This window comes from Psammomys obesus, unplaced genomic scaffold, assembly GCF_907164565.1.
Source record: "Psammomys obesus unplaced genomic scaffold, mPsaObe1.curated_primary_1811, whole genome shotgun sequence".
NCBI classification, from domain to species: Eukaryota; Metazoa; Chordata; class Mammalia; order Rodentia; family Muridae; genus Psammomys; species Psammomys obesus.
Window position 1 is genome coordinate 4951643 of NW_026596095.1, and position 17511 is coordinate 4969153.

General features: G+C 41.9%; 1 protein-coding gene across 1 annotated transcript in view; it reads right to left on the bottom strand.

Annotated features, from left to right (window-relative positions):
• Palmd (palmdelphin) overlaps nt 1-17511 on the bottom strand; it is a 47459-nt gene that overhangs the window by 11217 nt on the left and 18731 nt on the right. Inside the window, exon 3 of the mRNA XM_055628242.1 lies at nt 16668-16792. Coding sequence (XP_055484217.1) covers nt 16668-16792 — 125 coding nt within the window. The remainder of the gene's footprint in view (nt 1-16667; nt 16793-17511) is intronic.

Genomic DNA, 17511 nt, shown 5'->3' on the forward strand with positions numbered 1-17511 from the left:
ACACACACACACACACACACACACACACACACACACACACACACACAATGGCGAAGAGATACACTTGAAAAGGGACTGTTACACATACTCTGAACTTACACCAGCATTCAGATGCGTTCCGGGAACTGTGCTGTGCATGATGCCACAGACCCTGACATTTGCAGTTACTAAGGCTGGCCCTTCCAGCCATGAAACACGGGGACTCTGTGCCAGACAGTCTGGACCCAGAAGTCAGCTGCCTCAGAGGATGGTTGATGTGATGTAGCAGCTGATCCAAGACTATCCACTTGTGGATAGCCCAGTCAGTTAACATAATCGTCAGTTCTCTTGGCTTCCTTCTCGGAGATGGCCGTGGGCACTGTTGCTCCAGAACCTTGGGCAATTGTCACACTAATAAAAATCCCAGAGTTGGATTGTCGTGGCTGTTCTATTCCTGGCTTTAACTCCAGGTTCTGATACTGTTGCTGCTTTTGGCCATTTGTAGGCCACATGTAGCTGAGGAGGTTTTCTTTTTTTAAAAAAAATGCATTTATTTTTATTAATTACAATGTATTCATTTTGTATTCCAGCTGTAGCCTCCTCCCTTGTCCCCTTCCACCCCACCCTTCCTTTTTCTTCTCCTCCCATGCCCCTCCCCCAGCCCACTGATAGGGGAGGTTCTTGAAGGAGGTTTTCTTGAACACCATACAATGTCAAATGAATTAAAGCACTCCTGGTTTCTTAGGATATCCCTGTCATAAAAAAATAATCTCCTCCTCCCATCACCATGTAACCCACTCAGACACTAAAGTGCCATGGACCACATCTGCGAAGGGGTCCTAGGCCACCTCCATGCCAGGTACTTGGTTGGGGTATGAGTCTCTGGGAAGACCCCTGTGTTCAAATTTTCTGGTTCTGTTTGCTTGGGGTTTTAAAATTGTCTTTTTCTTCTATTTTTCCCCCTTTCCAATATACATTTGTGTGCACCTATGTGCCAACACCTCCCCATTCAGTGGTCTGTTTTAAAGGTTAAATAATATAATGTTTACCTTAGGGACTGAGGCTAAATCTCTTCCAAATAAACATTTTGAAAAGAAAAAAAGAAATTAGCTATTATAAATGAGGTATTGAGGGTCTAGGGAGATGGCTCAGTGGTTAAGAGCACTTGTTGCTCTTGCAGAGGACCTGGGTTAGCTTGCCTCATCCAAATGGTGGCTCAAAACCATTCATAATAACTCTTCTTCAAGGGAATCTAATGACCTCTTCTGACCTCTTTGAGTACTAAGCATGTGCTTAGCACACATCTATACATGCAAGCTAACACACACATACACATTAAATAAAGAAAGTAAATCTAAAAAAACCCTGAGATATTGAGAAGCTATATACATGTGCATATATTACATGAACATACATGTATTTAGAGCTATATATCCTTGTATCGGTAGATGTGTGCATATACATATTGGCATATATGCACAATACACATAAGAGTTAATTTTTTAAAGAAGAAAATCAAATAGGGATACTGCTGGGGCTCACACCAACCATCACCTGACTGCGTTTCAGTGGGTGGCTTAGAATTTCCTTAAGTGCTGCTCTCTGGTCTTTAGAAAGTATAACCTTTCAGAAAGGGAATTCAGCTCCTTGAATTGCTGATTCAGTTTGTTGAGAGGCAGGCAACAGAGGAAAAAAGAAATCTCCTTTCTATGCCCCTGGGCTGTGAGTTGGGACCTGATGGATGAGTCAGTATCTCTTTTAACTTCTGAGAGATGGTGGTCAGTCATCATGCGCCAATTTAGATAAGTAGAGTACGAGGGAAAGCATTCTTGATGGTATCCATTATTGGAGGTTTTCTTCTTCTTGCCTATTTGCTCAGGGGGAAAAAAGGGCTATTTCTAAGAGCTCCCTATGTGAAAACAGGTGGCTTCCATTTCATCTCTGTGGTGGTAATAACCTCCCTTAATGATTGGGAGATAATATCCTCAATCCAATTCCAACAAGAAAACTTTTTTTTTTTTGTCTTAGAGAAAAAGACTGTACCTACATTCTGGATATGTCAAGAAGAGATTATTTCAGAAGACAATTTTTTTTCACAGCTAAGGGTCCATTTATCTCTTTCAGTTTTTGGTGGCATTAACAGGGACTAATGGTTTGATGGAGTTCATGATTAGGTGCCAAACAGACTGGATTTCATGGGGAAAAAATAACTACCAATTCAATTCAAAAGTTTACAGCCGAAACCTTTCGGTACTGGACATGTTAGTGGTTAGAAAAATGTTCAACAAGTGCTCTCTACTGTCATAGTACTAACTGTGGCCTAATTGGTTCTCATAGCCACCTGTGGGCAGCTTTCTGGGTCCATTGAACATATGAGCAAACAAGGCTCCTACAAAGGCAACTGCTCTGGAGGCTCATATAGGCAGTCTGAGGCTGGATGGAATTTAAAAGCAGATCTCTGCCTGCTCTTCCCCAATTAGCCACAGTGGAAATAAGTCTTAAAATTGAAAATTGATTTCTGTGAACTTGGATGTAACATTCATCTTGATTGGCAGCGTAGAAGAGATGTGTCAGTGTTCGTGGTGACAAAGTGAAGAGTGAGGTAGCCCCAGCTACCCATACTTCCTCACTCATTGGACTTGTGACAGATGACCCACCCCTTCTCAGCAGAGGGACGAAGAGAAAAGACTACCTTGTCTTTATTAAGGACATCTTAAGCCCCCATCTTAAGCCCCCATCTTAAGCGTTTTCCTTAAAAAAATACCCAGGAAACCATAACACCTTCCCAGCTTTGTCAACTTTGATAAACTATTTGTGGTAGAGTTAGTAAAATCTGACACAAAGATTATCCTAATCTGAGTTTTCCTCTTCCTTTTTTTTTCCTTGCTATGTAGCTCTGCCTGGCCTGAACTCCCGTATAGACCAAGCTGGCCTATAATCCTCCAGCTTCCATTTTCCAGTACTAGGATTACAGAGGTGCACCACTATGCTTGGTTTGAACATATTTTGATAACCTTATTACCCCATCCCCCAATCCATTTCCTTTTCTTTTTATTTTAATACTTTTCCCTATGCCTCGATGGATATCTGGAGGTAGACTAGATTTCCCATTCTTTCGTGTATTGAGATGGTGTTCATGACTAGCTTTTTTTTTTTTTCTTCCTTTTTTTCCCAGTAGGATATCAGCAAGTGTCTGGATATTTCAGATCATATTCTTAAAATAGAGCAGGTTGCACTCCATTTATCTTTCCTGCAGAACCTGAAATGCCTCGGTGAGATGGCTTTGAGCATACTGCCAAGCATATACAAAGGAACAAATGAAAAGGAGCAGGGTGTCTCCACGCTCTCGGAACACTGGTGTCCTCTCTTTTTGAATGTTTACCAGTTAAGATTTTTCAGTGTGAGATAAATGAGACCTTTTATTTCATACTAAACAGCACTTAGGTAGACTCCTTTAGACCAAGAGAACTAATATACTGACAATGTTAGAACTAATGTACTAACCATTGTATAACTTCATGGGTAAGAAATAAAGATGGGACAGATTTTGAGCTTCGGTCACTGAACTGCAGAATTCTTCAGTATATTTGGCATTTTCAGGTAATGAACTAGCAGAGAAAAACAAGACTTTTCTACTAGTGATGGTCTATATGGACAGCCCATATATTTTTGCTTAGCTATTTTTTAATTAGGAAAAATTAATATGTCAAATATTAATGGTTAAAATTTCTGATGGAAAAAGAACATTTTTAAAATTAATTAATTAATTAATTATTATTATTATTTTTTTTCATGAGACAGGGTTTCTCTGCATAGCCCTGGCTGTCCTGGAACTGCCTCTGTATACCAGGCTGGCCTAAAACTCACAGATATCTGCCTGCCTTTGCTTCCTGAGTGCAGGGATTAAAGGTGTGCTCTACCACCAGCTAATTTATTATTATTTTTTTAAATCAAAACTTACAAGTGAATCACTTTGGAAACTCAGTGGATGTTATTGTTAACACATAATTGATAACCTTAGTCAGATAATCTTCACTGGAAACATGCATTACTACTAATAGGTGAAAGGTTAAACATATTGTGATGCCAATAAAACTGAGAATACGCTCAAGGCACAATGGTTCATGCTGGTAATCCTAGCACCCAGGAAGAGAAGCAGGAATATTATTATAAATTCAGGGCCAACCTGGGCTATAATGTGAGACCCTCATCTCAAAAAGAAGCAAACAAAAATAAAAATTGATGGTATGCAATCGAATCAAAGAGACATTTAAAAATGTGTTTTATTTTTAACACTTAAGTGCTAATCATTTTCACCAAATATTTAACATCTTTACTGAGAATGTGATTCCATGTCATATTTATTTGTTTTGCCTACCTAACATGAAGGCATGTCAAAAGGATGACGCACATGGCATGGACATGTAGGTAAAAGCCATGAACTGCTGAAGGCCCGCTCACCAGTGTAACAGTCACGTGTTATGAGTCAGAGAGTGAAAGAGCACTCAGAATAGCACACATGCCTTTTGTCCGGAGCTGGCTCTGTTGTCTCTAATCCTGAGTGTTTAAGAATAGGGCAGGAAACACACTGCACCTTTCAGATGGCTAGAAGCTAAGAGGCGAGGCAATGCGTGGAAACAAATGTCAGTCTGTGCTAAATAATTTATAATCATATGCAGACAGCTTGTGCAAGGGTGGGCCTGGGCTCCTACTAGAGCTCTGTAAATAGTCAGAGCTGTTGGATGGGCTGATGAGACTGTCATGGTTGGCCATGGCTGCCCAGACAGGTGACCTTAGAATAGAGTGAGTTCATAGAGAAGTCCACCTGCTCAAGCAGAGTAAGGCTTTGCATATTAAGAGTGTCCTTTGAGAACAACAGAACCAAAAAATATGTGCCTGAGGGTTTTTTCTGAGACTGATACTGCAACCAAGGGTCATTCATGGCGATAACCTAGAACCCCTGCACAGAGGTAGTCTGTGGCAGCTCAATCTCCAAATGGGATTCCTAGTAAGAGGTACAAGGGCTGTCTCTGAAATGAATTCAGTGGCTGGCTCTTTGATCACTTCCCCCTGAGCAGAGAGCAGCCTTAACAGGCCACAGAGGAAGACTATGAAAAACAGTCCTGATGAAACCTGATAGGCTAGAGTCAAATGGAAGGGGAGAAGGTCCTCCACTATCAGCAAACTGGGGAAGGGGCAGGGAGGACATGAGGAATGGAGGGACGGAGAGCGGGATTGGGAGGGGACGAGGGTGGGGCTACAGCTGGGATACAAAGTGAATAAATTGTAAAAAATAAAAATTATATTAAAAAAAGCTGCATGTCCAGCACTAGCTAGCCAAAACAAAAATAACTCAATGGTATCATTAAAAAAAAAAGAGTGTCCTTTGTCATGGGTTATAAGAAACAAAACTGGTTTTTAGAGAGTCATCTGCACTGTGTGCAGGTTAGTAGAGAAGTCATCTTCAAACGAATGCCAATAAACACACATTGTAGGCTGGTGCCGCAAAAGGGAATTGGTTAGGTTGGGGCTTCTCAAATGATCTGGCAGGACACAAGTGGACTGTGTAGATAGATTTTAATTAAGGCATGTGGAGAATACAGTAGCACTTGCCAAACACTTAACAGGAGCAAAATAATTGTGATAATAATTCGATTTGATCTCTGCCTAGGTGTCCTGACTTTCCCAGCTGACTTTCAAGTACTGTTGTGGCCAGAACACTGTAAATTAACTCAAGATTGCCCAGCCATAATTCAGCTAACCTTTTCTCCCCAACTGTTAAAAATTTAGAGGCAGTATCGGATGAGTGCCGACCCCTGACACTATGAACGATGCTCTGCTAAGCTTGCAGACAGGAGCCTGTCAGAGGCTCTACTTAGCAGCACCTTAAAACAGATGCTGAGACTCACAGCCATCCTTTGGGTGATGCGTAGGGAGTCAGGGGGAATAGTGGGAGGAAAGAGAAAAGGACCCAGAAGTGACAGGAGCTTCACAAGGAAAACAACAGAGCCAACTAACCAGGGCCCAGAGGGTTTGGTGAGACTGAAGCATCAACCATGCATTGGACCTAGGCCCCCTACAAAGATGTAGCAGATGGGCAGCTTAGGCTTCGTGTGGGTCCTCTAGGAAGGGAAGTGGGGACTGCATCAGCTAAGGACTCACTTGCCAGCTCTTAGATCACTTCCCCTGGTGGGACTGCCTTGCCAGGCCACAGGGGAAGAGGAAAAGTTCAGCCTTGATGCAACCTGATGAGCTGAGGTGGATGGTGGGGAAAGGGAACTGCCCTTTTCTGAGGAAAAGAGGAGTGGGAGGAGGAAGGAGAGAGGGTGGCACTTGGAGGGGAGGAGGGAGGGAGCTATAAGGATGCAAACTGAATAAAATAAACAAGATTAAAGGGAAAAGAAAATTAGAGGAGGGTCAGGCACAGTGGCTTTTAATCTCAGCACTAGGGAAATGGAGGTAGGTGGGTCTCTGAGATTTCAGGGCCAGTGTGAAACATAGTGAGTGCCAGAAACAGCTATATATCTTTAAAAAAAAAAAGAGCTATGGTAGGGTGGGGAGAAAACTATTTCTAGTAAAGAAGCCATTTGAGACTATTCAATGGCCTGGAAAATGATTTTAAGGGATCTACACAGCCATTGACTTTATTCACTCAGAAATGACCACTGCCTCTGAGCCCTGTAATCCTTAACATTTGTCCCTAATGATGTTCCAGAATAGCTTCTATATTTTCTACTCTCTTCAATTTTACATTGTTTCTTGGTATTAATTGTTTATTTTTTTTCTTCTTTCTTTTTTTTTTTTTTCTTTCCGGGTAGCCTTGGCTGTCCTGGGCTCACTTTGTAGACCAGGCTAGCTTCAAACTCACAAAGATCCACCCACCCTCTGCCTTCCTGAGTCCTGGCTCTAAAGATGTGTGTCACCATGCCCAGCTGTGTTAATTGTACTTACTGACTTCAAGAAGAGGGTTTTATTATTTGAAGACCAGCAAGTATAAGTTCCAATCCTATTATAACATTTGATAACAAAGCGGGGGCCAGTTCATTGTGGGTGATCAAAGGGACTCAGCAATACTTCTGTTTGCAGAGAAAGGATGCTTTGCAAAGGATGAATGTGTGTAGTTCTTCTTCAAGTTGGTAAATATTCCCTGGAAATAGCAAAGTCTGGTCCCCATGACAACACAGATCCTCCAATGCAATGTCTCTCATTTTTCTATAAGATTTTATTTTCTATAATCGAGACTTAGAGGTTGGATCCTTGAACTCAATTTACCTCCTTTTTTTTCTGTGTTTTCTTACATCGTCTGAGCCAAAAATCCATACATTCTGGCAAAGGTTATTAAATTTGTGTTTTAAGGCATGGGATGCGATTTGGGATGAGAAAATAAATGTAAAAATACTTTGAAAAGTTTAAGGATCTAAAGAGAGACAAACACAAATGAAAGTGTCCTCTGGAGGTGGGGGGCTTTGGCTCTGGAGTCAACTTCAGAAGAGTGGATGGCAAATTCAGTGAAATGACTCAAGGAACCGTGGGCCTCCAGTCAGCCTTCTCACGGTCTGGCTGTTACCACATTTACAACATTCTGTTCTTTCCTGCCTTAACTAGGCAGAGACTGCCTTCAGAGGATGGTTCAAAATAGTGCTTGGGGCGCTGGCATCATTGGTTGGAGTGTTGTGCATGGAAGGACCCTTAGATGTTGGAATAATCTGCCTGTCAACCTAACATGGTGGTGGGTATTTTTTCTGGGTCAGTTAACATTCAATCTCTGTTTCTAATGACATGAGATGAGATTGCTAGGTATGGGCACGAGAGAAGGCATGGGGCTGGGCTGAGAAAATAAAAAAGCATGAAGAGAGAGAAAGAAAGTTAAGAGGACAAGTGTTTAAAAAAAAAAACAAACAAACATGCCACCAGCAAAACCCTGGGCACTGCTACCATATGACTTTATCTTGACCCAAAGATACTTGTGTGGTTATTATTTTGGTTTTGAAAGAGGCCCGAGCCCCCCCCCCCTTTCAGTTCATTACTATCCAGATTATTCACTTTTCTGTTTTAAGTCTATCCATTCACCTATCAACTCATTTATCAGCTACTTCCCCTATTAATATATTAACCTATATATTCAGAACTATTCTTAGTACACAAAGGAGTGTGTCTGTGGAGGTATGTTGCGTACTTGGTGGAATGGGCAGCCTTTGTTTCCTTTTTTTGTTTGTTGGAAGTTTGGTTTTCACTTAGCTTCTTTTGGTTAAGTTAAAACTGAGGCTCCTGAATTAAAAATAATCAGCCTATCTGGAAAATTAAAAATAACAACAGATGAGCTATTACAAATCTGGTAAACCAATTAGTCAAATATGGAGAGTGAAAAACACGCTTGGAACGATCTTGACTCATGTAATTGCCTCAGAATAACTTCTTAAGTGTTCCTAGGCAACAGAACTTTTAGAAGAGACGAGCAGCGGGTTTCTCCCCCTCTTTTTCATTCTCTTCTCTCCTATGTTGTCACAGAGAACAGCTTGACTCTGTCCCTGCTATATGGTGTTAGATACTTATTTGGGTCACAATAGGAAGGCAAAGACATTTAGAATATGCTATTTTCATCCAAATCTCTTGCTTAATTGATGAGGTGCTAGTTTTGTGAAGGTACAAGTGCAGTACAGGTACCCTATTAGGTAAATAAGGTCATTCAGCAACAAAGAAGTACTGAACCTTCCATTGGACATCAACAGCTTGGGCTGCTTTTTGAAAGCGAGTCTTGCTTCCAATCTTCTGAGTTAACCAACTGGATTCCTGTTACATGTATTCAGCAGAATGTATTGTCTCATATTCTGTCTCCCTTTGTGCAGGGATGTTTTGAGTTCTGTGGAACACAGCTTCAGCTGTTGTCACAGCCCACTTCTTGGCTTTTCTTATGACGTAGAGGCACACAGAAATCCAAGATTTCACATGTACCTTTGCCCAACTCTACGCAGAAAACAGCTTCTAATTATTTGAGCACCAACCAAAGCTTATTAACAGAAGGCAAAAGGTCAGAATGGGCCTTGGGAATGTGAAAAAAAAAAAAAAAAAAGCTTAGGGAACATTTAATCATAAGTAGCTTAGCTTATCCTTCTCAAAGGGAATGTGATGTGTTTGCATCATTCTCCGTGGCAGTTAACCTTTTACATTTTATGCTTATGACATTTCTGCCAGGCACTCTATACATGCCAATTAAAGTCAGAGGTCTTTGGATACCATTCAAGAGGTAAAAAGTCTCTGGAGAGAAGCTTGATTGAAGGGCAGGTACAGGAAAGGACCCAGGTTGGTAATGGAAATTTGCTGGGAACACAGCTTCTGTACAGGCTTCTTGAGTGTGCCTGAGATGTCCCTAATTTCCTGTTCAGTGTGGGGTGCAGGACGGCAGTGAAATGTCAGAGTAGGGTCTCTATACCAGCCCGTATGGTGTGCTTGGCTGTCTGGACCAAGAGGTCAGAGCACCCATGTCAACAATCATGAAGGATGTGGTTCAGAGGTCAGAGGTCCTAAGATTAAATAAGGATCATTTAAGAGGCAAACAGAAACTCTGAGCAGAGCAGTTTAGAACCTGTCTTATGTTGCTTTTTCTGGGGCACAGTGGCTCCTCCAGTAGGCATCAGGGAACCAGGCAGAGAACTATCTCAGCATATGTTCTCGGGCTATATTGTGATTCAGGGTTGAAAACCATGGAAACCCACTTAGTTTGTGCAATGTTGTTTCTCTTTGGAAGAAAAAAACCCCACAAAGATGAGTAAAAGATGTGGTTCCCTTAAAGGTTTCGGGTGAGTTAGGGAACCCATGAGCCATTTCACCTCTGTTAAATGCTCAGGTGACTGTCTACAAAAGGAGATGCCTTTAAGGGTGAAACCAAGGCTTGCATCGGAAATAAAAAAAAAAAAAAAAAAAGCTAAATCAGAGTTTTCAGGACTTTTGTAAAATGTTTCTGCAGGATTGGAGGCACCGTTCTGTTTTATGGCAAGGAATTTGAATTCAGATTAAAATCCGAGCTGTTAGCTTTTTAGCAGTGCAATGGAGGTGAGTTAGCCCTTATCAATGTTAATTTTTCTGTTCGTTGATTATCCACAGGTGGTTGTGATATTTAATGACATATCTGTATCAAGTGTTTAGCATGGTGTTTGGTACATAGTAAGTGTCAGAGAGAAACTAAGTTCTCTTAACACTTTAGCGTTTAAACGAGAGGGAATATTCATCAGTGGAACTCTGTTACACAAAGGAAAAAAATTGTACTGAAATAAGTGAGAGAATGAGGACAAATGATAAGCCCACTTGGACAAAGTGCTAGGCAATATTCTAATTTTGCTAAATTTTTCTTAATTAAAAATAATTTTTTTTGAGATAGGGTCTTATGTTGCCAAGACTGGCCCCCAACTGAGAATGGTCAAGTCCTGGGGTTATAGGTAAGCAGCACTGTGCTCAGCCTTATGTAGACCTTTTTCCAAGTAACGTATGTTCTCTCTCTCTCTGTGTGTCTGTGTGTGTGTGTGTGTGTGTGTGTGTGTGTGTGTGCATGTGCGTGAGTGTTTATGAATGCCAGAGGTTAATGTTGGGATGTTTTCCCTAGATCTTCCTTTGTGTTTTGAACGTGGTCTCTGAAACTAGAGTTTGTTGGTTAGGTTCACTGGCCAGCAAGGGCCCCTCCCTATCCATCAGTGTCAGCCCCTACAGACACAGTTACAGGGTTGGGCTGCATGCCTGGCTTACTCCATGGGTGCTGAGGATCTGAGCGCAGGTCATGATGTTTGCTGTGAGGGCTAATCTTGGTTGTCAACTTGACACACTTGGGTAGGGGACCCTCAGTTGAGGTATTTCCCCCGTTAGACTGATCTGTGGGGAATTTTATTTACTGTTAATTGATAGGAAGTGTGCTTGGGCTTTGTAAGGAAGGTAGCTGAGCAAGCTAGGGGAGGCAGGCTAGTGAGCAGCATTCCTCCACAGTCTCTGTTTCAGTTCCTACCTCTAGGTTTCTGCGCTGGTTTCTCCCAATGATGGACTGTAATTTCTAAGTACTTCAAGTTGCTTTTGGTGATGGAATTAAACTAGAACACAGAAATGACATTAGCCAGCTCCCTAACCCTCTGATTTATACTTTAAATGAAGAATAATATCGTATATATGTATATGTATATATATATATACACACATATATATATCTGATTTATACTTTAAATGAAGAATAATATCATATATATATATGATATACATATATATATATATATATATATGTATATCACCTACCATATGCCAGGGAAATCACTGTTTTCCCAAGAGTCCTGTCTGTGGTGGCTCCAATTGCCCCAACTTACAAGCAATGGAACTGAGGCTGAGAGAGGTGAAAAAAGACGAGCTAAGTTCACATTCTGTGTGTGGCGGAAGAGATCTAGACACCAAAGATGCGCTGTCATAAAACCATGAGCATAGAAGGAATGAACACTTCACGGAGAGGGCCTGGCCCCGTTGCGAACTCTGAGGTAATGGCATCATTTCTATTTTGATGTTCCCATTTAACTTTTATCCCTTTGTTAAGGGGCCTGGCAGAGAAGCAAATGTCACTCCCAAGCAGGCACCTAGGTGATAAATCACAGGCAGCACTTGGAGTCTTTCTCTGCTCAGGGAAGGAGATACGGCATTGCTCAGTTTCACTACATCAGTTGGCTTTGGAGAACTAGCAGGAACCTTCTGATTTCATTGGTAATGAAAGCTTCTTATGTACCATGGTAGTTAGGTAGGTGGAAGAGCGAATTGAAAATATGCACCCTGATTATTTAGCAGCTTTAGAAAGATCTGAGAAAAAAACAAACAAACAAAAACTATTCCACAGCCAGGTAAAGCTGCTTGGCAACATGATTTTGCAGTGCTGGGCACTTGTGGGGCTGCTGAAATGTAGACAAGGCACAGATAATATTCACACTCATGTTTTGTTTCAGGACATTTTGTTCTTGTACATTTTTAAAAAACCAGATAAACACTCCTCTAAAGGCCAGCAAAGATGTAGATTCTTTAGGAATCCCTTGGACATGCATCTCTTTAGGATAGTTCCTTGAAAAAGCTGTTTGCTAGTTGTTCTAGGTACTAGCCCATATCAGCTGTATCATTACTTCCAAACATTTGTACTTAAAGTTTTTTTTCTCTCTCTCTCTCTCTGCAGAATGGGGGAGAGAGAGAGAGCTTTAGAGAGGGGTCTGTTCCTCATGGGCCCCGTGGCTGGGCACAAAGTCCCTTACATTTTTTGAGCCCATTCCCTTATCTATGACATGGAGTTATTAAGTGTTTTCTTTTTAGGATTCCTGTGACTGTTAAAAGGGGCAAATGTTTCATAAATTGTACAAAGCCCTTTTTGAAAAATGATGACTGGGCTGGAGAGATGGCCCAGAGGTTAGGACCACTGGCTGCTCTTCCAGAGGTCCTTAGTTCAATTCCCAGCAACCAGCTAGTGGTTCACAACCACCTATAGTAAGATCTGGTTCCCCTTCTGGTGTGCAGCCACACATGCAGGCAGAACACTGTATACATAAAAACTAAATAAAAAAAAAGAAAAATATTATTATTATTAATATCTGTGAACTAAATTCTCCTGGTGCTCCTTAAGAAGTTCTGATGGCTTAACAGCCTCCTAAAAGTCTAAAATTAACTTACAGTGAGATGCTGAAAACTGGACATTTGAGTGACAATTTGATAAAGCGAAGAGAGGGAGTTGGGCAGCATTTGGAGAAATACCAAAGGGACAGAACATGGCTAAAGACTTTCCATGAGAGCTAATACCTTTCCGTGAGAGACCTTTTGAGTCCCCAAAGGTTGCTGTGTGACATTTTGTAGGCACTGAGAGGGTTCGATGAGGGAATACCACCTGTCTGGCTGCCTTTTTTTCCCCCCAGATCTCTTTGCAAAAGTGATGGATGATGTCTTTCTCTAAAGGTTATTAAGACCAAATGGGGACAGCATATCCTCTATACCTCATTAAACATCTCTTCTCTCTTTAAAATTCTTGCTCAGACAGGGGCTCTGTCTAGACAGCCACTATCAGTGCGGCTAGAAGCTCTGTGCTTCTTGGAGCATTCAGGCAAGGCTGAAAGGCAATCAGAGAATCCTAGTAAATACTCTGGGATTATACAGAATTGCTGCCTCGACCTGTCTGGGGATCTTGACTGTACGCAGCCACTTCTGTTATCATGAGGTGCGAGAGGAGTTGTAGGTGTTCAATATGAGGAAGGGCTCAAATAGGAGGTTCTGAGGTGCAGCCAGGAGGTGTCAGCATGGCAGGGAAGGTTTGCAGGGATTAGCCTGAGAGTCATTAGAGATAAGGGTTCTGTCTGTGTTGGGGAATAGAGAAAGAAATTGTGAGCTTAAGCTGGATGCGCTCTGGGTACAAAGCTTGAGCTAAAAGGAGGCCTCGTAAGGGATGGAGTGTTGCTGTCTCTTGGTTTTTAGAAAATTTTTATTATCTACTCTTTGGAAGCACACTGAGCAGTTAGTTTTGGGGGTGACAAAACTAAAAATCTCAATTACATTATCTTCGGAGAGTTGTTCATTTGAAACTATCTAAGTAAGGCAGCATAGCCAACAGTCTAACCTATTAAATATAAGCTGCATGTAAATGAGCAAGTGCAGTGGACGTCATCAGAAAAAAAAAAAAGAAAAGAAAAAAAAAGGCTTTTCTCCAGAATTGTTCACAGTAGAACTCAAACGGCATGCCTCCTGCCCATGCTTTTCCCACAGTTCTCACTTTAGAGAGGTCCCAGAAGTTCCCAATATTTCAAGGAGGGGTAGACTTTAATTTATTGTCATGATTAAGCCATGAGAAGTTCCATCTTTTGGGGATCAGGGAGAGAGCTTAGTAGATAAAGCGCTTGGTGCGTAAACAAGCGCTGAAAGCCTGAGTTCAGGTCCCCAGCATCTATTTAAAAACTGGGCATGATGGTACACACTTGTGATTCAGGCATCTTGCTGGGCAGCAGTCTAGTTGATGCTCTGAGAGCCAAGTTCTGTGAGACACCCTGTCTTAAAAACAAACATACGGGTAGACAAACTACCTTCTAATTGGATTTAAGGCCTGTTCCATGGGGGGGGGGGGACACCCATGCCTGGTACTGTAAATCTGGCCAAGAGCTCGTGGTTGGGGAGCTCACAGTCCTTAGGGTTGAACCAACGATTATTATTCTATTAAATTTGACATTTTGAATTGCCTTCAAAATGTGAATCTCTCTACCTAGAGCTGAGTACAGATCTCAGACTATATCAGAGAAACTTATTTGTAATGCGGATAATGATTAATGCAGACAGCGAGAACTGGTCAAGGGGCAGAGAATATGTGTTCTTGAAGAACTAAGCCACAAACACCACATCTCTATCCCCTTCCCAAGGCCAGGGACCATCAAGAAAGAGTATGTGCTTATGTCAACTTACCCAAGCTGAAGTCACCTGAGATGAGGGAACAGGGAGCCTCAATTAAGAAAATATCTCCATAAGATCAGGCTGTAGAGAAGTCTGGAGGGCATTTTCTTAATCAGTAATTGATAGGGAGAACCTATTACATTGTGGGTGGTGCCATCCCAGGCTGGTGGTCCTAGGCTGTATAAGAAAGCAGGCTGACCAAGCTACAGGAAGCAAGCCAGTAGGCAGCACCTATTCATGGCCTCTTTATCAGCTCCTGCCTCCAGGTTCCTGACCTCATTGAGTTCCTGTCTTGACTTCCTTCTATGATGAATAATGTTGTAGTCTTTCCTCCACAGTCAAACCCTTACCTCCCCAAGTTGCTTTGGTTGTGGTGTTTCATCACAGCCGTAGAAACACTGACCAAGACAGAGGGGAGTGAAAGATTGTTAAGAGCCAGATGTCTGGGAGGATTGAAGTTAAGCGGTGTCTTCTGGACATGACAGGATCAGTGTGCTCATGAGCACATAGCAGCTGTGATTGCCTGTGTGGAGCCGAGGAAGCCCAGAGTGAATATGTAAGGAGAAGATGGAAAGCTGAGTGACTGTGTGCCGTTGATATGGAAACACCCACATCACGGACCAAAAAGTGGAAGTTTCTGGTTTCTTTGGAAACTCAGTTATGTCATGTGAACATGTTTTTTGTTTTGGTCCCAAGTGTGGGATGTGGGAATGTTTTGGCCCAGAGGAAAACAACGCCAGTGGTGAGAGGGTACATGATGTTGGTCAGCTGAAACCTACCTCATGCAAGGGGCATAATTTTTGTGAGCTGCAAAACATACTTGGGTGTACTCTGAGGATTAAATAGAAACCCACAAATGGTGAGACAACTGTTTCTGCGTCTCTACAATTTTGCATCGCTACGGTTCACATCCTTGGATGGTCTTCACAGAGAGAAATGCTCCAGAGAACTTCTCAGGCTGCCTTGGTGGAGTTTTGCTGTTTCAGCGGACTCATGCCACTTAGGCTGAGTTTAGCCCCTGCGTTCAGCTGCTGCTGCTGCTGAGTGTTGCTCCTGGTGCTTTGCTGTTTGACTAGGTTGCTAGTGTTCTGATGACTGAGGTCAGTATGTCCCCAAAGGATCGGATGACCCTCATCAACAGGAAGCAGATAAAAGAGGTCTACGCCCCTTTCCCTACTAATCTCCTGCCTAAGGGTTAGGGAGGGAGGTAGAGGCATTTAAGAACCTTAAATAAAGTAGATGTTTGGAAAATCTAAGCCTACAGACCAATCAATGCCTTAGACCTATGGAAAATTGGTAAAGCCTTGTTCATACAGGCCAGGCTTAGAATGGAAGAGCTTTTCTCTGGTCCAGATTGGAGTGTTTACAAACGATTGATCAGTGTGTGCAAAACCTAGTAACTGAAGCATCCTCTTCTTGGATGTTTACAGCCTGATACTGCTTCCCTACAGACACCTCCTACCAAGACAAGCTAATCCGCTCTCTGAGATTCAAGGTCGTTGTGGCAGTTGGTACTGCTCCTTCAGAACACACATAACCTTCCTGACCACAGCCATTCTGTATGTGTATCTGTCCTTTCTCCATTCCCTCAACACCCCAATCAGGTTCCAAGAACCAAGACATGTTGGATACAGCAGCTGATACACAAGAGAGTCAACATTCTAGCACAGAATGGAAAAGGGCCCATGAGCTCACATCCCTCACTGGGGAACTGTGGGTGATTGATAGTTTCTGTGAGAGGAAAAACCAGTTTTCTATAAAGGTGTAGCTTCTGGCAGGCTGACCACATTTCAGTGGAGATCCTCACACCCAGGAAAACATACATCAGAGCCCATGGCTTATTTAAAAAAAAAAAAAAAAAAGACACGACATTCAGGGGGTAGGAAGGACTTGGTGGTGATTATGATCAAAATACTTTGTATGACATTCTGAAAAAAAGTCAATAATAATATTTTAAAATAAGGGAAGAAGCAACTGAAAGAAGACTTGTCAACACGCACATCTGGTTTGTGTATGTGTAAGCATGCCTGTGCTCTTATATACACATGCACACACACATATAAAAGGAAAAATGCCATCTATCTTCTGTGTATAATTAAAAATAACTTTTGGCTCCCATCTCTTACACATTTCTCCCATGATATCTATTTTGCGGCGTCACTAATAATCCCATCTTCTATTTGCACTTTCCAGTTCTTTTCATGAGCCCCGGCTCACTCTTAGGGAAGGAGACTGATTTGGGAAATGCCCTGTGAGGGCTGTACCTGAGGATGCTTTGCTCTAGAACCTGGGTCTGGTGCTGGTCTTGCTGATTTTGCTTCTTCATCTCTTCCTGTTCTTTTCCAGTGCCGATTCCATCCAGGAGCCATTTCTCCCTCAAGGCTTTTTTCTGATGTCAGAAAATATAGACACGTGTTCTTATACTCGCCAACAATTACCCGAATCTCATATTGCTTACAAGTCTCATGGATGGCAGCAGTGGGAATATTAAAGAGGCATTATTTTTTTCCCACTGATTTAGCTCAATGCATATGGCATTTTCCCTTCTTTGTAAACTTCCTGGCCCCTTTCTTCTTTAAAAAGAAGCTAAGTCAGTATTTCAATAACTACAAATAACTTATAATCATGTAAAAACCTGTGAAAACAAGGAGGTCTGCAGGTTATAGACAGATACAGAGAACATGAGTTAGAGGCCACTCGAAGAAGCAGGGGCCCTGCGTATCATGTTTTGTTGACCCTTTCGGAATTTTCGCTCACTTCATCTCGGCAACACAAACCACAAGAGCTGTTTTTGTTATTCTGTTCTGTGGCCATAGAGTCTTTTCCCAGTTAATCTGGACCTTTATAATAGCTGGTTAGCTGTTTACAAAACTGTTCTCTCTCCAGACCTTGTGAATAATAATAATAATACAGGCCTGCATTTGACTCCTGGGATTTACGACACCAAGAAAACTGCACAGATCAGCATTACCTGGATCTTTAACTTATTTTTATTGATGGGATTTGAGAATTGCTAATGTGCAGGAAAGTAAAGAAGATCTTTACTTTCTTGTATCTGTCAACAAGTTCAATTATCTCTTGTTGCCTTCAGATTTCATGAATTGTAAT